Genomic DNA, 20873 nt, shown 5'->3' on the forward strand with positions numbered 1-20873 from the left:
GTGTCTATGTGCCCATGTGTGTGAGGATGTGTCTATCTGTGAGCATGTGTGTGAGCACATATGAACATGTGTTTGTCTATGACCGAGTAGTACGTGGGAGTGTGAGCATGTGCCCGTCTGAAAGCATGTGTGTGAACATGGGTCTGCCTGTGAGCATGTCTGTGAGCCAGGTCCCTAGCCCAGGTTCCCCCATGGGCTATACTTCTTACAAGATAGAGATGGTCGAAGATGAGGGAGGGCTTGTCCATCTGGCCCAGGATGAGCAGCATTTCGTTATCGATGAACTCCTTGAACTCCTTCAGGCTGCAGTTCATCTGCTTCTCCAGCTCGTTGCGGATCTGTGGGTGGGACAGGGCACAAGTGACGGACGGGCGGAACCTAGCAGAAGTGATCTGCTCAAGCAGCAGCCGGCCTCCTCACAGGGGTGAGGCCACAGCGTGAACTGTGCTGCCTACAAAAGCCCTGGGTTTGGCTGGGCGTGGGAGCACACGCCTGTGATCCCAGCACTCAGGGAGGCAGAGGCAGGTGGATCTCTGTGAGTTCGAGGTCAGGCTAGTCTACAAAGCGAGTCCAGGACAGCCAAGGCTACACAGAGAGAGAAACCCTGTCACAAACAAAACAAAACAAAACAAAAACGAGGAGTTTGTCCTCGTTCTTTGGCCCAGGGTACCGTGGTTAGAAACAGGGAAACAGGCAGTATTGTGCGGCCTGAGGGCATACACTCACTTTACCTCCAATTTACCCCAACTGGAGGAAGCCCGTTGTTTTCAACAAGGAAATCAGATTTTTCCTAAGATCTCTTCTACTGAGTTTAAAGCGCACTTTTACAGTTAAGTGCCAGCTGCACTACAGTGAGTGCGACGGTGAAGTCGCTTTCTTGTAGGAGAAGGTAACCCGGCATGAATTTGAAAAAAGTACTCATCAGTTAAAGATGAGGATTTAAAGCTGAGGCAGGAGGATTGACTTTGAGGCCAGCCTGGGAGCTCCGAGCTGAGTTCCGGGCCAGCATGAGCTACAGAGGGAGACCCTCACTCAAAAATGCCAAATGAAAACAAACAAATGGGCACCTTAAACTTCCTAGGTTCACTATATTCTTCAAATAAAAAACAAAGGACCATAAAGGTGTTGGCGCCCAAGCCCAACTGAGCTGACGGTGGAAGGAGAGAGCTGACTCCTGTGAGCTGTCTTCTCTCCCACAGGTGTTGCACACCACACCCCCATTAAATAGATAAATAAATATAATACTGAAAAATTATTTTAAAAAGATTTTTTTTTTTTTTTGAGACAGCGTAACACTATGTAGCCCTGGCTGGCCCTGAAATCAGAGAACTTCTGTCTGGGTGTGGGGGACTGAAGGTGTGCCCCACACCTGGCCAGGGGATTTGTTGGAGTATATGTATGTATGCCTGTGCACCATGGGCATGCAGTGCCTGCAGAGGCTAGAAGAGGGCGACAGAGCTCTTGGAGGTGGAGTTACAGAGGGTTGTGAGTCGGCGCTGGGAATGAGGATCTGCAAGAGCAGCTAGCGCTCTTAACCGAGGAGCTCTCTCTCCCGCTCCCACGGCATCTTTAAAAAAAAAAATAATAAAAATACTGTTCTATATTGTATGTTATACAGAATAAGTAACATGTAATGTGCTATAGACATTATATATTATCAAAGTATTATGTAGTTAGTATTATTATTACTAAGCAGCAATGGACAAGAGAACAACTAACCAAGGACAGGCTGAAAAGGCGTGGGGTGCAGCCTGAGATTTACACGTCCTGAACGGCAAAAGGACTAGGGGGTCACACAAGAGCAGAAAAGGGCACAAGGTTCTTTTGGAGGAACTGTTCCAGGGCTCAGGGAGGGCAGGCAATCTGCCCATGGTCTCCAGAATCAGACTAATGCTTGACCGGAAGGCTAGGCGCTCCCCAAGCCTAGTGCCACTGCAGGCAAAGCGCGGGGAGGGCCCCAGGATGGACAAATGGACACGTGCAAACACCGAGAGGCACTGGGCCCGCCTGTGCTGGGGACGTGGCAAGATGAACGTGCGTGAAGGTCTGAGAGGAAAGGTGGGAGAGGAAGGGGGAATGAGGAGGGGAGGGAGGGAACCTTACTTCCTTAGAGGTCACATTTTCTAGGTCCTGGCTCATCATGATGCTCCGGAGTTTGGCTTTGATGAGGCGTTCAGTTCTCTCCCCCTCGGTTGGCCTAGGAAGGAAACGCACAGGAAGTTGCAGGACTACAGAGAAGCCTCACGTTAGACCACCTCAGGGTCTAACGGTGGCTTGCCCGGGTATCAGCCACCGTGGGTGTGCGTTCAGTGTGGGGAGACGAGGAGAAGCTGCCCTCCAGCCCCCCACAGGAGCCCACTGCAGGAAAAAAGGTCAGTGGGCACAGTGTGGCTCCCCACAGGGGCCAAACACACACCGTAACCGACAACAGCCGAGCATCCACACAGCAGCTCTGCTAAAAGACTCCGGGGGCATGGAAACCTGGACAGTCCTTTCCCGAAAATGACGGCCACCGTCTCAAGCAGCCACTGTCATTCCATCTCTTCTCATGACTTCTTGGTGATGTCTGGTCATTTGAGCGACTCTTCTCTTAAGAAAGTCTCCCAGCAGACACCTCACTCTGAGGGAACGGGACCCCGACCCACAGAGAAGCCCGAGGGTGTGGCCTCAGGTCTCTCTGCTCTGGGTGCTGCGAAGGCAGACAGCCCTCTAGACAGAGGTAGCCGAGACCGCTGATCTTGTGCTCACAGTTCTCCTGAGTGAGGCATGTATTTGTCACTAGCAACCTCAGGGGACAAGGTCTGGGTACAGAGCATGGACAGGAGCAGGGGACAATCAGGCTGGCATGCCTGGGAGGGTGGCTGCTCCCCACGAGTGCATTCTCACTCCCACAAATGCACTCATCGAGAATCTACTGCCTCACATGTGAGTTGCGACCCATTCCCAGGGGTCACCTGCGACCGTCAGGAAACATGGACACTTGCATTACAATTTGGAGCAGCAGCAAAATTACAGTTATGAAGTAGCAATGGAAGTAGCTTCACAGTTGCAAGGGGTCACCACGGCATGTGGAACTGTACGGAAGGGCCGCAGCGTAGGGAAGGCTGAGAGCCGCAGCTTTAGAGCTCCAGGCTTGGCTTACACCTGTCCTGGAAAGGGGATCTCAGCCAAGGGCCTGCCGGGGAGCAAGACCTTAAGAGGGCCCAGAGAGCAGCGTGGGGAGGCCAGGCGGGCCCTGCACATACTTGTCCACAAACAGTGCCGGGGAGTCCGGCCTGGTGGACTCCAGGTCCCGCATGGCGTTCCACTCGTTGATGCAGCTCTGCTCGGAGCCGATGCAGCTCTCGTAGTAGGTGGCCCAGATGAGCGCCACCCCTCCGGGGAAGTAGTTGTGTCTGCGGGCCACTTCACAGGCCTTGTGAAGAACCTGCAGGGCAGACCTGGGGAGGAGAGAGCAGCTCAGGGCACATGCACGCGACAGCCAGGTATAGCCAGCAGCTCCTCAAGGCTGTATCAATTAAACTCACAAGTGGATGGGGTGCCCCTCACCATTTCCAAAGGAATGAGCAAATGCCAGGGACGGAACCCACCCCATGGCACCTAACTCTTCCAAGCTGGCGGGTCACATTCCAGCCACCCACTCTGAAGACTTCAGGTCTGCTCCTGAGCAGCCGGGGTGCAGGCAGGGCTGTACTGCTAGTGTATAATGGCAGGAAGGGGTTTTTAAGGAACAGCAGGGTCTCCTGGGTGCACCCGTGGACAAACCCCCACCCTCCCGTATGGAACATCTCAGGGCCGTAGGGCTTTAAAATGGGTGTGTTTTATTTCGTCAGCCTCTTCTACCACTTTTGACAAAAATTCAGGCGGAACATTTCTCAGTGAATGGGCTGCTGAGGGAGGCTGTCACCAGATGAGGGCTTTCAGGATGGTGCACAGGCATTTCAAGCAGCCCCACTGTCTGCAGAGATGTCTGTCCTACCGTCTGGGCTGGCTGAGTTCTTCCTAGCCCAGCCCAACTGTTCTGCACTTGTATATGAACTGTACCCACAGGAGCGCCCAGCCGTTACACACCGCGGCGCGGCATTGTGCCCACACACCTGCGGAGCCCCACCCTGGGAGCGTGCAGCCCCAGGACCCCGGGCTGGCCACACCTGAGAGACAGCTGTCCAGGAGGCTGGTGCAGGAGGCTGTGGCGGTGCACTGCAGAGGGCCGCACAGCCCTCCCTTCCCCGGGATCCAGGCCCCACAGAAGGAACTCTGGAACCTGACCACTGAGAGACACTGCCCAGCTGTCTTGGCACGGCCTACAAGTTTGTTCGTGTGTGCGCAGCAGTCTCCTTTCAAGATGCTTCAAACTCCAAGAGTCGACTCATGTCTGTATCATGACCCTCTCGCCCCTGATGCTCCAGCCGGGCACAGCGCTTGCCTTCTCACTGCACAAACCTAAGACCTACTGTGTGCCAGGCTCAAGGAGTAAGTGAATGTATGCCAGGACAGCATTTACTGGGTTGGCAGGTAAAACTTCATCTTTAACAGTAATAATTTTTTTTTTTAAATGGGTAAAGAACTTAAATGGAACATTTCCTAACAAAGACTCAGATACATAAAATTCGTGTGATAAGACTTCAGTGTCAACAGTCATTAGCGCTAGCATACGGGCGATCCAGCTGGCCTGCCCTCAGGGCCCCAGCTCTAGGTGCCAGGTGTCTGTGGATAAGAGGACCCCTGCCACCCCAGCTCTCTCTCTGTTCCAGCTTCTCTCCATTCCCCCTGTTCTGGCTCTCTCTCCCCATTTCTGTCCTCCTCTGCGCCTTTCCTCTTCTCGTCTCTGCCCGCTATGGCTCTACTCTTGCCTGCCTGCCTGCCACATGGCTCGCTCACTGCCTCTACCCCTTTTCTCCAGGCCCTCCTCTCCCTTCCCCCAACAAACTTCCTGGCATGGGCCTGCCATGGTACCCACCCCAGCTGCAACACCATTCTATCGCCTAACAATGAGGGAAATGTAACTTAATGACACCGAGGGCGGCAGGGCCAGCTCAGTGAGTCAGAGCGGGTGCTGGTCACAGAAAGGACCCAAGTCTCGGCTCACGACGACAGGGGATCCTACACCCTCTTCTGGCCACCACGGACCCCTGTACACCGATCAACCCCCCTAGACATATACACACATACAACTGACCATAAAAAGCACAGATCAAGGCACAACCTCATCATCTCTATGACGGTGATCAACAAAGAGAGAATGTTGTTGCTGATGGACCTGCTGTGAGCAGTACTAAGCTGGTACCTCTGCAGAGAGCTAACAGAGAATTACCACAGGATGGGCGGGGGGGGGGGGGGGGGGGCGGGGGGGCCCCCCTGGACCCCCCCGGGGGGGGGGGGGGGGGGGGGGGGGGGGGGTGGCACGGCGGCACACACCTTTAACCCCAGGACTGGGAAGCACAGGCAGGTAGAGTTCTGTGAATTCGAGGCCAGCCTGGATTACACAGTAAGTTCCAGGCCAGCTGTGGACCCTGTCTCAAACAGAAAGAATTCTCCATGGGACTCAGCAAGTTCATGTGGAGATATAAACCTCGGCGCCTCAAACCAACTAAGCATCCAGAGTAATCAGAGCATCAGCGTCTATAGTGGCAACACACTAATGGCAGGGCAGACACGACACAGAACGGCCTTCAGCTCTGGAAAATGGGGAGTCTGACTCACAGGAGCGAACCTGAATGTTACGTTAGGAGAGAAGAGTGAGGCACGCCTACCTCTGCCTCCTGAGTGCGCCACCACAGCCTGGCTAAAGTGGTTTTTCTGTCCACGCTGTCGGGTAGAAGATCCCTCTAAGGAGTTCAGAGCCCCCAAAGCACACTTACCACATGGCCTGGACAGACACGGGCTTGAATATGTGCGTTCTGCCTGCCGTGCTCACACTGAACCCGCTAAGAACAGAAAATAAGGAAAGATGGTGAGAACGCAAGCTTTCAGTCAAGTCACTTCCAGACCTTGGTACAGTCCCATGCCAGACTAGGGACCAGCATGCCTCCTGCTGTCTGACAAGGGACAGCAGAGATGCCGCTTTAGACACTGGCAAAAGCAGAACTTTGCTGTGTCTGTCAGCTGCATCCCCAGCACCCCAAATGTGAGTTACCCTGTCGGGTCTCACCTGTGCACCTCCAGGTTACAGCTCCGGAAGGGTCCGGAGTATTCAACTTAGCAAACATATTCCATAGCAAGAGACCTGGTGTGGCACCCAGGCGGTGACACTCCCCGAGCTAACTCCCTGAAGAACACCCAGATGGCCTTCCTACCAGCCTGGCCAGACAGCACGGAATCGACCAGTCCACCATGCAAGGTTAGCCAAAGGAGTGTGCCCTGGTGGTGCTTTGGAGAACAGGGAAACAGTGAGCACACAGCATGTTTATCTTATGTGTCTGTGTGATCGCGTACATGTGTGTCTGCGTACCAAGTGAGTGCCTGTTGCACACAGAGGCCAAAGGGGGGTGTAGGACCTCCCCTCCCGGAACTGAAGTTACAAGTGGCTGTGAGCTGCCATGTGGGTGCTAGGAACCAAACCCAGGTCTTCTGCAGGAGCAGCCAGTGCTCTGAGCCCCCAGGAAAGAACCTCATAAAGGCTCATCCATACCCATCCCCATCAAGGTGGATCTTGGTGTCGCTCCACAGTCGAAGAACCATCCCGATGGTGCAGCTTTTGCTACATGGGAAAGAGAAAACGCCAGAGTCAGTGCCTGCCCGTGTACATTTGGTCTTCCCCTGGTTGCTTCGCCTAGCAGGTCCCCGGGCCTGGCACCGACTGCGGGGTCTGTGTTGGGGAGGAGCTCCCAGGCTGTCCGTGCAGGGTCCACTGACTGTTGTGTTCTAGAGGACGCAGGCCTAGGCTGGTCCCACTAGAGGGAGGGACGAGGTATCTAAACTGTTTTGGAGTGGCTGTAATTGCACAACTACAGAGGCTCTGGGGGTGTTGGGGACGAGCAGATGATCACAGGATCCCACTACCATGGGGCGAACTGGCAGTGCCACACCCAATTGTGGTGTGCAGGTGTCCTGGGTAACGGGAGGAGGCAGGGTCCCCACGGCCCCACTGCCCATGCTCAGGCTGCTGTCTGTCCGCCTTTTGTGCTGTTGCCATGTTACAAACTAGTTCAATCTGGTTCTGTTTTGCCCACGCTAACAGTGAAATGATACTCTCTGACTTCGGAGACTGGCGCCACTGATACCGAGGCTTATCAGAGGGTCTCTCAGACTGTGATGAAGCTCTTGAGGCATTTGAGAGTTGGCTCTTGAGAAACTGCGGCAACTGTGCCCAGGAATTCCGAGCTTCTATCTCTGCCATGGCTTACAGGCTCGGAGCAGGGTAGTGGCGGGGGAAGGGAGGAGGGTGGAAGGGGCTGGAACTGTTCATCCCTCCTGTGCCTGGATGACTCCCAACGCCTTATGCTATCCTGTCTTTCAGGTTCCACCAAGGCAGTGGTTCTCAACCTGGAGGGTCACAGCCCCCAAGACCATCAGAAAACAGAGATATTTACATTACACTTCGTAACAGTAGCAAAACTACAGTGTGAAGTAGCGACGAAAATAATCTTACGGTTGGGGGTCACCACAACATGAGGAACTAAAGGGTTGCAGCACCAGGAAGGCTGAGGACCACCGGTTTAAGGCTTCCGGGTCATAAGCCTCCAGGCTGGCAAATCTCCCGCTTAAACTCTTGTGGTTCTACCCATCTGGAAAGGGCTCCCTCTATTTCCTTACAGAGCTGGAAAACAAGATGCATGCGTGTTGAGCCTCACAGAGTTCTGAAGGCTTGTTGGGCTGTGTTACAGCCAGGAAGAAGGTATGCTCTGGATGCCCCGTGATGACACAGATGGCTCAGGTAGGGACCCTGGGATATGTTGGCAGGTCTGGAGCCTTCCGGGGAAGGCAGAGGCTGAAACGGTCTAAACGGGACAGTTACTTCAACTGGCCTCCTTTAGACCCGGCAATGTCCAAGAAGCAGGTGACGGCACACCTGTGGACACATGGCCCTGGAGATCTATGTGACTGCAATGGCGATGGTTTCATGAGTTCAGGAACATCTCCATGGCTGTCACTCCCTGGAGTGACACACACAGCAAGCGGGCAGGGATGGGTTAGGGAAACGGCCTCTTCACAGGTGACAAATGACCCCTGGGGGTGGGGTGGGGACTGGGTGGGAGCAACTGTGGAAGAAGGGAGCAGGTCACAAGTCCCTGTGGGTCAAGAACAAAGAAGCTGGGCCAGCCTGGAGGCCAGAAGGAGACACAGGCTTTCAGACAGAGATCTCTCTGGGAGAGCTTTACAAATGCAAAAAGGAGGATGGGCAGAGGGCGGCACGAGTGCCCCTGAACCGGAAGCAGAAGTTAAGCCCAGATGAGCCCCAAGAGGACCTACGGAGATGCCTGTAGCCACCACAGCTTCAACACGGCCTTTCTCACAGTCCTGTCCTGACCCATCAACCTCCCTGATGAGATGCCCGTGCACAGAGAGCATGCATTCTGGGTCCCCACTGCAAGAAAGTGATCCAGCTACTTCCCAGTCTCTTGACGCCCCTTTTTAATTTAATTATTTACTTATATGTATAGATGTTTTGCCTGTACACCAGAAGAGGGCACTGGATCCCACAGGACTGCAATTATGGGCAATTGAGAGCAGCTGTGTGGGGGCTGGGACCTGAGCAAGCAGCCAATGCTCTTAACCTGTAACTGCCCTGGTGTCCGCCCTGCAGCCAGCCTGTGGCTCTAGCTCAGGGTGTCGACAGGGAGACACCAGCCTGACTGTAGAACACGCAGCAGAGGAGAGAGGGAGCCATGAGAACCAGCTAGGGTGCCGGGTGGGGTGGTGGGAGCAGGGCGGAACACAGCGAAGTGGGTGGGAATGAGTGTGGGAGCCCACAGACTTCAGCCGGAGGCACCAACCTGGGGGCACGGGGGCACGTGAACTTGCACTGACACAACACAGATCACGGCTCTTGTGTTCACCGCTGTACTCCCAGCACGAGAGGGCTAACAAGTACACAGACACACACAGGGTAAATCCCGAAAGACTGAAGGAGCAAGGGGTGCACAGGAGAGCTGCAAACATCAGGAGAGACACAGGATGTTCTATGGGGCTGTTTCCTCCGGTCTTGACAGGCTGTCATTCTTGGACCTTGCCCCGAGCCGAGCCACGGCAACCAGAGTAGAGCCGCAGAGTGGGGGCCGGGTCTCCAGCAAGAACTGCCTGGAAGGGTCAGGAGACCGGCACCCGGCTTCCAGAGGCTCCGCCCTACCCTGGCTGTGCTTCATCTTGGGAGATGCTAGACTCCACACAGAAGCCAAAGGCTGACCGCAAGCAGGACTACAGGATGCAGCCCTTACCCACAGGGTGCACAGGATGACCCGGGCGATGGCCCTGTGCCCTGCTCTGCAGCACAAACAACAGAGATGACCAGGAGGAGACCTCACTCCTACGAAGCTGCTACAGTAAGGATCAAAATGAGGGCACAGGACCCCTGTTCAGGCCCAAAACAGGTTACCAAAATAGTCTCAATGTGGTGAGAAAAATTTCCTGTCCCTAGAAGATTCCTACAGGGCTGGGCCCCCGCCTGAAAAACCATAACTGACACTGTTAAGTCATTAACGGCTTAGCCTGGGCATGGAAGGCCATGCCTGTAATGACAGCACTCGAAAAGCTGAAGCAGGGGGGTCATGAGTTTCACCTCCCCCCGATGGCCCTGCCTGATCATGTGAGCACCCTCCTGGCTGGCGGCACCTCAAGAGCACACCGCAGCAGCCCTTCCGAGGGCACACTGGCTGTTCTTCCAGGCTCTTCCCGAGCATAGAGCCACACACTCGGCTCCTCCCTTCCCTGCGCCACGCCAAAGCTTCTCACCACGCCAGGAGGCCCGGGAAGAGGAGTCACACGATGAACTCATCCCCCGGCCTTGCTTTCATTCACATCTTACAACCGCCTTGCTCACCAGCCTATGACACAGCAGCTTAGTCACAAGGAGACCCAGCTGCGGTCATGTGCCCTCTGGGACTTTCTTCTTTCTGCTGCTGACCCTGCCTGAACCACAGTTCAGGTCCACTTGCCGTCCTGCACACCCCTGACCTCACCATGATGCCTACTGGACCTTAAAACCCACCTTGGCACCACCCACTTGCTTGCGCTCTCACAGAAGCCTGGCGCTGTGTTGGCTTCCTGGTGGTGACACAGTCCTCTGTGCTAAGCTGGATGTGTGCTCTGACATATCTGCTGACCTGGGGCCTGGCCTAATGAGCAGGGTGATGGATGAAGAATAAAGGCCGCTGTGATGATCGAGGGTTGGCAACAACCTCTCGCACACGGGTCATTTCATGCCTTGCTAGGGTCACTTGACCTCCAGTCCTGGGGACTGCGAGCTTTAGAGCTTTCACACGAGGCCCTACCAAAGACAGACAGTGGGGCCAGGTGGTGGGGGCGGCGCAGGCCTTTAATCTCAGGCAACCATAAGGCAGAGGCAGGTGGATCTCTGAGTTTGAGGCCAGCCAGAGAAACCCTGTCTACAATCTACGGGAGAGGCCCTCCTCCGCGGGCTGTCCTCCTGGCCACCTCCAGCTTGTCCTTCAATGCCCACTGTTGCTGTCACCCCTTTTAGGGAACACTCTGTCCAGGATGCCTATACAAGTTTGAGGGATCCCCCCAACCTGTTCACGTCTAGAAGCTGAGGCCCCCAAACCTGCAGCACTAATGAGATGGTACATGTATGAGCTGAGACCGGGTGGAAGATGGTACCAGCTTTCCCCCTCAGAAGGAAGGAAAGCTGTCTAAGCCAGGCTCCGGCTGCAGCTGGCTTCCTGTTCTGCCTCTTCTGCACACGCTCTCACTACCATGATGTCATCTGTGTGGCCAAATAGAGGCCTCGCATTAGACCTGCGGGCTCTGAAACATCGGGCCAAATAAGCATCTTTCCTTTATAAACCAGCCAAGAACTCTGGAATTGACAACTTTTGAAAGCAGCCACAGGCCTCCTCCTCTGCGGCCCTGAGCACTGTGCATTCTCTGGCTGGCGCACAGTGGCAGGGAAGTAAGAGCTGGAAAAGTACGCCCTATTCCCAGAGCCTCAGTGCTCTCCCCGACCCCCACCCCAGGGCACTGGGAAACCCTGTGACCAACAGTGACCCACCTCCTGCTCTGACGGGAACTGCCATCCCTGGGACTCACCTCTCTTTGCTGGAAAAGTCAACTCCCAGCAAGATGTTCTCCTCCGTGTCCTGGCGCCCGCTGGTGTACACCACGACCATGTATCGAACTCGGTCGGTCCAGACGCTCTCTAGGCGCACGGCCTGAGGGAGGGAGTGGGGGGGGGGCCTGGGCTTTAGTTCTTGACCTCCCCAACCCCAAATCAGGGAAGAAATGAAGGCCAAGCGCTTGTGAGTCGCGCCAGAGAGAGCGTGGCCCTGGAACAGAGCGGATGGCCAGCTGTGCGCAGTGGGGGCCCAGGTGCAATGTTCCAGTTACGTCCATGCCCGGCACAGACGCCGTCGGCTACACATCTCTTCTGGCCCCTTCTGTGCCTGGGGAGCTGGGCACAGGACTCCAGTGCCCTGGCTCTGGTCAACCGTGTGAGAGAAGGACTCACGATACACAAGGGTTCCTGCTGCACCCCAACACCGCCCCCAGCTCACCAGCTTGATCCTGTCTTCACAGCGTAGGAGGTTGATCATCACTTGGAGGTGCTGAGGCAGGTCTCCTGTGGGGCCAGCGAGGAGAGGGTTAAACGAACAAACCACGGGAGGCTGACTCCAACGGGAGATACATACGGTGGTACTTCTGGTGGTGTTTTCCACAAAGACTTTGGAAAACACACATGGACCCACAGTAGGACGCTATCTGTCCCATCCCAGCAAATATTCCCTGGCAAGCTGGGGAGGCAGGAGCTACAGCTGTGGCTGGCAAGGGCTGAGCTGTGAGAAAAAGGACTTGGGTGTCTTGGGCATTTTCCACACAAGCCAGAGGTTACCTTTGCACCTGATGGGGGGAGTGGGGGAGGGGAGCTACCTGACCACAGACAATGGCTGTATGCAGGGTGTCCAGAGCAACTACTCGAGGGGAAAGAAAAAAAAAAATCAGTTTTATCATTCTCTTTTCATAAAAGAGAAATTATTCATGTGTTCTCTTTTTCCTTCACTGCTAAGTAAAAAGGATAATAATCTAAAGCAGCAATGCCCCTGCCTCAGCCTTCCAGGACCTGGGACTGTGGGTGCACATCATCATTCCAGCCGGAGAAAGTTGTGCTTATTTTTTAAGAATTAAAAAAAAAAAATGTGTATGTATGTGTGTGTACATGTGTGTGGTGGGGGTGTGTGTCTATGTGCAGTTGCCTGCAGAGCCCAGAAAGAGGCACTGGATCGCCTGGACCTGGAGCTAAGGTAATTGTGAGTGGCCCGACAGAGATGCTCAAGAGTGAACTGGGGTCCCCTGCTAATGCAACACTTAACCACTGATCCTCTTTCCAGACACGATCTACTCCCCTTTTTCGGATAGCGTCTACATAGCTGAGTCTGTCTTCAAACTCACAACCCTCTTAGGGAGGGATCTGAACTTCACTGGGAGGCACCCCTGGGTTGGGGTCTCGGGAGTGTGGCAGGCCAGGGTGGGTGTTCCAAGGGGTGTGGTTGCTGGGACTGGGGTACGGTGTTGCTACAAAGCAGGACGCAGGACTCCAGACCTGCCTTTCCCTATCCTAAGGCTTTCATGCCCTTTGAGTGTGAAGACGCTCACCCAGATGAAGGTGCAGGAAATAACGCAGTGAGGCTACCCTTTACAATGGAGTGCAGGGCTCATGGTATCACCTACAGGGAGCTGACGGTACAGCTCCTCAGTATGTACAGGGTCCTGGGGTCCACGCCCAGAACTGCAAAAACGGGAGACAAGAGTGACGACAGGCACACAGAAAAAACCACCGTCTACGTAAGGCTGCAGACAGAAGCAGATGCTGCAGACCAGCACAGCTCTGTGTCGGCTGAGAAAGCAGGCTGCCCTTTTAAGGCGTGGATGCGTGATGTGGGCCTTCTAGTCAGGAGGTCACAGCTCATGGTTAGTGTCCTTCTGTAATAAATAAGATCGGCAAAAGGCAGACAAAAAACCCGCAGGGCCTCGTATCCCATCCTTCCACAGAGTGTGAACACAGCCTCCCTAGCTGCTGCCACCTGCCAGGACTGCTCTGCAGATAACGGCTTACATTGTCCCTGCTCTGCCCAGCGGGTCTCCAACGCCATGGGGCCACACAGCCACCAAGGGCTGGCTCTTTGTTTGCCTGGGTGCTCCCACCACACAACCCCAAGTCTCAGGGATGAAAGTAACCCCCACGCCCTTGCCTGATAAATGTCCAAACGAGAGAGGCGGTTTGCACATGCATGAGCTGCTCATAGCCTCGCCTGACATCCACATGCAGGTCAGGGACAGGCACTGACTGGATTGGCTGAATTGGACCCAACCCCAGGGAATTAACCCTCTGGTCACCATCCACAGCGGTAAGGAAGGCAATAAAGAAAGGGAATATAGTCCTTTACTTGTCACCCCAGGACAACTACTAGGCTTCTCCGCCTTCCCAAGCTCACTGCTGGTCCTGCTGTCCTTCAAGGACAGAGGATCCAGCCAGCCAATGACTGCCTTCCTGCCTGCGTGCTTTCAAGAGACACACAGACCAGATTTCCCAGTGCAGCCTCACTCGCACTTGCTGCTCAAGGTCACTCACAGTAGGGACACAGTGCACACTTAAAACAAAGCCTGGGGTTTTGAACTGCTGTATATGCTATAGGTACCCAAAGCTATGGAAGTGATGACGGCCTGTAGCTTGATCCCACTATAAATCACAGTGGTGATGCCTACCGTAGCTCACATACACCACCCACTGGAAAGTTTGGCACGTGATGTGTGTCAAGGAGGCCAGAGGCCAACCTTGGCTCACTAAGGTGCGTTGGCCTTATTGTATGAGACAGGATCTCTCAGTGGCTCAGAACGCCATCAAGTGGGCTAGATTAGCTGGCCAGCAAGGTCTCAGGATCCATCGATCTCTACCACTTCTCTCTCCATCGTGGGGTTTCAAATGTGTGCCACCACACCTGGCCTTTTCTAGGTAGGTGCTTTTGATCTGAATTCAGGTCCTACTTTCTTGATTTGTTTTGGATTTCTGAGACAGGGTTTCTCTATGTGTAGCTTTGGCTGTCCTGGAACCAACTGTGCAGACCAGGCTGGCACTGGAACTCACAGAGATCTGCCTGCCTCCCTGAGCGCTGGGATTAAAGGCCGCAGGTCCCACTCCTGAAGCATGCACTTTTATCGGCTGTGCTACCTCCCAGCGCCTTGATAAACATTCTGTTTTTGTTTTGTTGCTTTGCTTTTTGAAGCAAGGTCTTTCTGTGTAGCCTTAGGCTGCCCTTGACCTCACCATTTTCCAGCTCCAGCTTCCTCGAGCTGGAATTACAGGTGCGGGCCACCAAGCCTGGCCACAGGCATAATTACTAACTTCCATATTTCCCGGAGCTATTAGGAAACTGAGGCTCGGAGGCATACTATGCTCAGGAAGTCACAGGGCAAGGTTTCCAGAAGCAGGTCTGGCTGGCTCCAAAGGTTTTTTTGTTTGATTTTTAAACAGAGTAGTCTCACTAAGTAAGTAGGTGTCCTAGGCTGGCCTTGATCTCATGATCATCCTGCCTCTACCCCATGTGGCTGACTACCAGCCAGCTCCAAGTAAAACGTCGTTTCCCCACACCACACTGCCTCCTAAATCTTGGTTTTCAGGGTCGGTGTGTAAAAACAAGGCTGAGTCCTTGCGCTTGCCATAGACTATGAGGAGGAAATTCTACCTCTGCACTTAGGCCTAAAATGAAGCTATATGAATAGGAGCCAAAAAATATGACAGGGGTGAGGAAGGGAAGGGTCCAATTGCCTCCTGGGTCTCATCCCGGCTCCTTGAAAGGTAGAGGAGCTTCCCTAGCATGTGGACATTCAGACCCCACCAGCTCCCCTCAGAAGGACCCCAAGGGCCACTACAAAGGGCCCCTTGTGCACAGGCGCGGTCATTTCCTGAGTCAAGTAGCCTAAGACAGCCAGTACTGGACACGCATTTTTTCTCATCTGTTTCCAGACCTGCCCTATTATTCAATTTGGCCCCAGTTCTCTCACTTCTGTTCTTTCCAAAAGGGTAGCCACTGTAAGATAAAGACACCTGTCACATGATCGCTCAGAGTGCAGCCAATGGCTCTTAGATCATCCCCATCGAGGGGTTTTCAAATGCTCCGGTGTGAAGAACTGGGAAGCTGTCTGCAAAGCGACGGCGTGTAGCTGTGCTGCACGCTGGTCCATCTGTTCAAGTCTCGCCATAAGCTGAGATGTTCGGTTAGCCAACAGAGGACACACAGGGAGTCTTTGCATCCCAGTAACTGTGCTGGTCACTCAAAACCCATGATACGCTGCTTCCCCGGGCATGGAAAAGCCAGCAAAAGACTTCCCACCAAGTGTGGTACAAGAACGGCGCCCCTCACCTGCATGCCTGTGAGGGTGCTGAAGGCTCCGCGGGCCCTGGGGGCTGTTTCCCTGCTGGAGAAAGAGGGCCGCTCCTTTCACCATGAAAAAGCTCTCGCTCAGGCTGAGAAGAAAACCAGAGGGTGGTTAGGGCGAGGCGTGCTGCAGAGGGAATGCCTAGGGCAGATGATGCGCACCGGGGTGAAGCCGCACACAACAGGATTAAATGGTACAGCTGCTGCCACAGCGCTGGAGAGCAAATGATGCTTCGGCTACAACCCTATCCCCAGGCCAACAGAAGTTGGTTTATTCACTTTCTGCTTCTAACCCTCCCCCCTCCCACTCCCACCCACTGCCTCCCAGACACTTTCAGTACAGTCAATTAATTCTTCCCGGTGCAGTCCCTCACAGACTGAGCTATAACCATCCTCAGTCAGGACACCCTGGTCTACCAACCCAAGAGCTACCTACCTCAAGCCCGCCCAGAAGGAACCTCTCAGCAGGATGAGCTTTTGGCCTTTGTTATTTTAACTAACAAAAACATTCCTATTTGAGTTCAAGCCTGTGACTTTAGAAGTCAGAATGAGGGGCGGGCTATGACTCCCCCTGCTTACAGGGCCAGCCTGGGCAAACAGCGAATAAGAAAAGGAAGAGCTAGGGCTGGACAGCTCAGTGGTAAAGCACTGTCTAACATACAAAAGACCCTAGAAACAATCCCTCATGAGACAGACACACAAACACACGGAGACACACCAGGATGCACAAAAGAGAAGAGAAAGATCAAAACAACAACCAAACACAAGAACCAAACAACAACAACAAAAACATTTTTGCAATTCTTCACTTATAATTTGGTTAATAATTTTTTTTTTCTTTCAGGGCTGGAGAGACGGCTTCCTGGTTAAGAGCCCTGGATGCTCTTCCAGAGGACTCAGGTTCAATTTCCAGCACCCATGTGGCAGCTCACAACCATCCATACCTCCAGCTCCAGGGGATCTGACGCCCTCTCTCAGGCCTCTGAGGACACAGCATGCCCGTAGTACCCAATCATTAATGTGGGCACAACACCCACACACATAAAATTAAAAAATTGAACATCTTAAAAAAAAAATCCTTCAGCTTGTACAGACATTGAGACTTATGAAAAAGAGGCCTCAGCTATTTTTTTTTTAAAGATTTAATTATTGTGTATATAGTATTCTGCCTGCATGTGTGCCTGCAGGCCAGGAAAGGGCACCGAATCTCATTACAGATGATTGTAAACCCCATGTGGTTGCTGGGAATTGAACTCAGGACCTTTGGAAGAGCAGCCAGTGCTCTTACCCACTGAGCTGTCTCTCCAGCCGAACCTCAGCTATAAAGTGTTACCAAGCACTCAACACCCACTACAAAGCATTACATCACGAGAGTGTAACCGTGATCGTGCTCAGCCCACCACCTGTGATCTTCTTTTCACTTCTCAGCAGTTTCAGATTTTACAGGCTGGACACACAGTAACTTTTTTTAATGGCTATTTTTGATTTTCAAAGTAACATAAAACTCATACTATAACACACATTTCCTCCTTTATCAGTTCTGAGAAAGGATCAGAGTTTAAATTATCCAGATATAAAAATACGGAAGTGCTTTCCTGAGCAAGCAGCAAACACATGGATGATCTGAAGAAGAAAAAAAAAAAGTCTTAGGAAAGTAGTACTTTTTAAGAACCCTGAAACTAAAAATACTAATTCCTAGAGAAACAGAAGATAGCATTCTACAGTGTGAAAAGGCAACCTCATTTTGATGCCCGATGTTAGCGGCTAAACACCACGATTTAGACACAGCAGCTCACAACTGTAATGCTAGTCCCAGGGAATCCAACACTCTTACACAGACACACATGTGGACAAAGCACCGACGCACATGAAATAAAAATAAATAAATCATAAAAGAATTTGGGGGGGGGGAACCTCATGGTAAAAACTGCTGAACTCTGAATGAACAAAGCTTGGCTTGGCCTCTCAAGCACAGACCTTTGAATGCTGACAGCCTGACAATGAGACATGTGACAGCGAGCCGCCACAGACCCACACAGCACTCTGCGACCCTCTGTGCACCCACTGCACCTTCCCACCCCAAGGCTGTCACACGCCTGCTCTGAGGAAGCTAGGACCATAAACCAGCAGGAATCTCTCCAAAGTCACTCCAAAAAAAAGAGAGGTCCTTAGTACTCACTGCGCAGGTAGGAGCCGGTGGTCTCCTTCTATCTGCCTGTGGAACCCCGTCCCCAAGTCTTTCTACTTATTTTTACTACTAAGCTTTCAGAACTACTCTGATCTCCACCGTACCCATCCAAACTCCAAGAGCCAAGACCCAGGAAACTTAAAACAACTATCTGTTGATCAAAGCAGCTATGGACTAATTTTCAGGGCAGCATCAACTCCTTTTGTTCACAAATTAAAAAAAAAAACAAAAACAAAAAACCCTCAAGACTGACCAGAAACCAGAGCATTCTGGAAACAGCCAGCCATTAACAGTGACCCTTTGCCTTGGAAACCAAGAGCAAAAATTCCCCTTAGTTTCCCTTGCGTTTCCTTTGGAAAAAAAAAAAAAAAAAAGAGAACAATGATAAAGAGCAAGCGGGGTTCACCCTGTGACCTGCTCTGCAGCCAGCCAATCCTCTGTCTGATGAGAAGGGGCCTCCCCTCTACCCGTGGAGCTCATGAGGGTCCTGGAACCACCTCAGTTACTGTCAACAGCCAGCCTGGATAGTCCGGTGAGCCCCTCTGCTCTGAGGGCTGCAAGGTCTCCTGGCCCTGGAAATATACGGGATATAGCAGAGCACCACTGGTGGCCAAGATGACCCTCAGCCTGAGACCGAAATAATGTGTGAAGGACAGGAGACTTCGGAGCGTGGTCAGGCATGGACGCCACTTTCTGGTCTGGCTTCTTGGCTGTGTGTGGCCTGGGCCACAGCTGGCACACAGCCACAGGTGCTCACAAGTGGCTGGAGAGCACTGCCTGAGCCGGACAGGCGGCAGCTGGGTTTCTACACTGAGCTCAGACCAAGATGTGGCCAGTGTCCTCAGCGCTCCCCAGGGAGCCCTCAAGACTTCCATGTCAGTGACGGCGCAAGCCCTTCTGGGTACTCAGGGCAAGAAGGCAGGTCATTCCACCAACCGTCCATCCCAGAAAGTGAAAAGTCATCTTCCTTATAAGAGACTTTAGAGTCCTGAGAGTTACAGAAAGTGTGACCCAGACAGAGGGAGCACCCTCCTCCCCGAGGCCCTGCTCAGAGCGTTTATCTGCATAGCACAAGCGGGTTCTCAGACACAGCCTGCTGCCCCCGGGGAAGACCTTGCAAGATCAAAGTCTCTAGAAGCAGGGAGGACAAACGCAGCCCTCAATCCCCAAGCCCCAGCTCTCACTCACGCAGGACGGGTCAGGGACTGCTCACGTACTAATGTGGGCTGGAAACCTCCGAACGGCAGAGGTACTGGGTCGGCCGAAGGAAGACGCAGAAATCAGAAAGGTATAAAAGGTCCATAGCTGCGCCGCTGACACCCGGAGTAACTCCACTGGGCTGGCTGGTGCCTGGAGAGGTCCAGCCGTCCACACGGCACAGGCCAGCCCAGCAAGAGGCAGTGGGGCTTTCCAGGGCAGCAGTGCAGGCCCTGCTCAGACACTGGTCCCACCCAAAGAGCAAGTGGCTCCTGTGGCTCACATCTTCCTCTGATACTCTGGCTTAAAAAGGCCCTTGTCCCAGCAGTTCCCGATGAAAAGGGTCCATTCAGAGGAAGCAAGGCAGCTGAAGGTCCTCCAGCCACGGCACTCCCACGGGCTGCAGCCGTTGGAACAAGCAATGGGTGTGCACTTAGGAACCAGGAGGAAAAGCAGCTGGCTGCCAAGTACAGCCCAGTGAGAGGACCCCATCCTGGGTCAAAACCACAGATGGGAAGGCGTCCCAGGGCACCAATTTCTTTCAAATCCCCACCAGTCCCACCAGGCAGGGTCGTGGGCGGCTGCCACAGGCAGTTAATAAGTCATTTTCAAAAGCAGCTTTACATCCTAAAAAAAAAAAAAGAAAAGAAAAGAAAAGAAAAGAAAAATGCTTCAGCTACATTTATAGCTACCTGAGGTGCTGGTGACCCTCAGGTGGGCACACTGAAGATGGAGGAGAACACATGTGCTTCTGTAAAGGTCTCTGAGAGGCGCAGTCCCAGCAGGTGAGGCTGCAAAGCCAAAGCAAGTCTCAAAGGGCTGGAGATGCTGAGAGCCTTATGTGCAGGTCCCTGGGTGGGCGTGAATCAGGAAGAGCTGTCAGCCTGGACCAGTTCCTAAGCGATGAAGCACCGAGCAGGAGCCTCTGGGAGGTCTTGTCCGGAAGCTCCCGCAGGTCCAAAAAAGGTTCTCGTGAATCACACACACACTTCTTACTCAGCTCATGTGGAAACCATTGCTCAGCCGGGAACACACGTCGTTACAGCTGGGACTGACTTCCACATGCCCCACATCTCCCGCCTCAATATCCCCTGGTGGCTTCCTTCTCCAGATAAGAATCTGCACCACGGCCCAGCTGCTGCCTCTGCACACACCAGCTCTGGTGGCCCACCCCAGTGTCACCAAGAAGCCAGGACACAGATCGTGTCCTCAGTCCAAGCATCCAAATGCAGAACACACAGCCAAGACAAAGGAATGGCTCAGAGAAACAATTCCAGGCCGGGAGGCTTGGCCACAGAATGCTTACCCAAGGGACATCATCTGCCCACTGCCACCACCGAGGCTGTGGGACAGGATACTGAGCAAGGATGGAGGGACGCTGTGGGAGCATCAGGGACTCGCTGATCAAACGTTCAAAGTAGGCTTCTTGTAGAAGGAGCTAGCCTTCACCTTCATGCCAGACAGCGCCCGAAGCGTTTGGCTTGCCATGGCATCTCACAGAGCAAGCATGCCCAGTCCTCTCCGAAGGTGGGCATTGTGATTAGGTGTAATGAGGAGGTCATGCCATGCCCCACCACACAGCCCACCTGTAATGTGGCCTTCCCTGGAAGCAGGAAAGAGTTCAGCGGGTAACTGTACACACCTATCTTTGACCAAATGCCTCACAGCCCCAAGCCTTCTTGACTGCTAAAGGCTCTCAGACACTAGCTGAGAGGGACAGTGACAACAGCCGGACCTTCGGTAAGTCTTGCTGCTGACAAAGTGTTCTGGCAGATGTCAGAGGGCAGAGACCTTCTGAGGCTCATCTCATCCATCCCAGAACTGCGAGGCACACAGAGCTGGCATCGCCAGACCAACTTGTAACCCCAGGCAACGGGAAGCTACTAAAATGTATGATTTTAGGAATTCTAACGGGCCACCTCACAAAAAAACAAAAACAAAAC

At 53.4% G+C, this 20873-nt stretch overlaps 1 protein-coding gene across 7 annotated transcripts in view; it reads right to left on the reverse strand.

Moving 5' to 3' along the window:
• Ssh1 (slingshot protein phosphatase 1) overlaps nucleotides 1–20873 on the reverse strand; it is a 55659-nt gene that overhangs the window by 17171 nt on the left and 17615 nt on the right. For all 7 annotated transcript variants that reach the window (XR_008719995.1, XR_008719997.1, XR_008719996.1 and 4 more), the window contains exons 3-10: nucleotides 15531–15634; nucleotides 11670–11734; nucleotides 11206–11327; nucleotides 6632–6700; nucleotides 5862–5927; nucleotides 3246–3440; nucleotides 2104–2197; nucleotides 210–338 (exon numbers count right to left, since the gene is read on the reverse strand). Coding sequence is in view for 2 of the 7 variants with exons in the window: in XM_055605922.1 (XP_055461897.1) it covers nucleotides 210–338; nucleotides 2104–2197; nucleotides 3246–3440; nucleotides 5862–5927; nucleotides 6632–6700; nucleotides 11206–11327; nucleotides 11670–11734; nucleotides 15531–15634 (844 nt within the window). In the remaining 5 variants the exon portion in view is untranslated. The remainder of the gene's footprint in view (nucleotides 1–209; nucleotides 339–2103; nucleotides 2198–3245; nucleotides 3441–5861; nucleotides 5928–6631; nucleotides 6701–11205; nucleotides 11328–11669; nucleotides 11735–15530; nucleotides 15635–20873) is intronic.

Source organism: Psammomys obesus, unplaced genomic scaffold (assembly GCF_907164565.1).
Source record: "Psammomys obesus unplaced genomic scaffold, mPsaObe1.curated_primary_1811, whole genome shotgun sequence".
In the NCBI taxonomy this organism is placed as follows: Eukaryota; Metazoa; Chordata; class Mammalia; order Rodentia; family Muridae; genus Psammomys; species Psammomys obesus.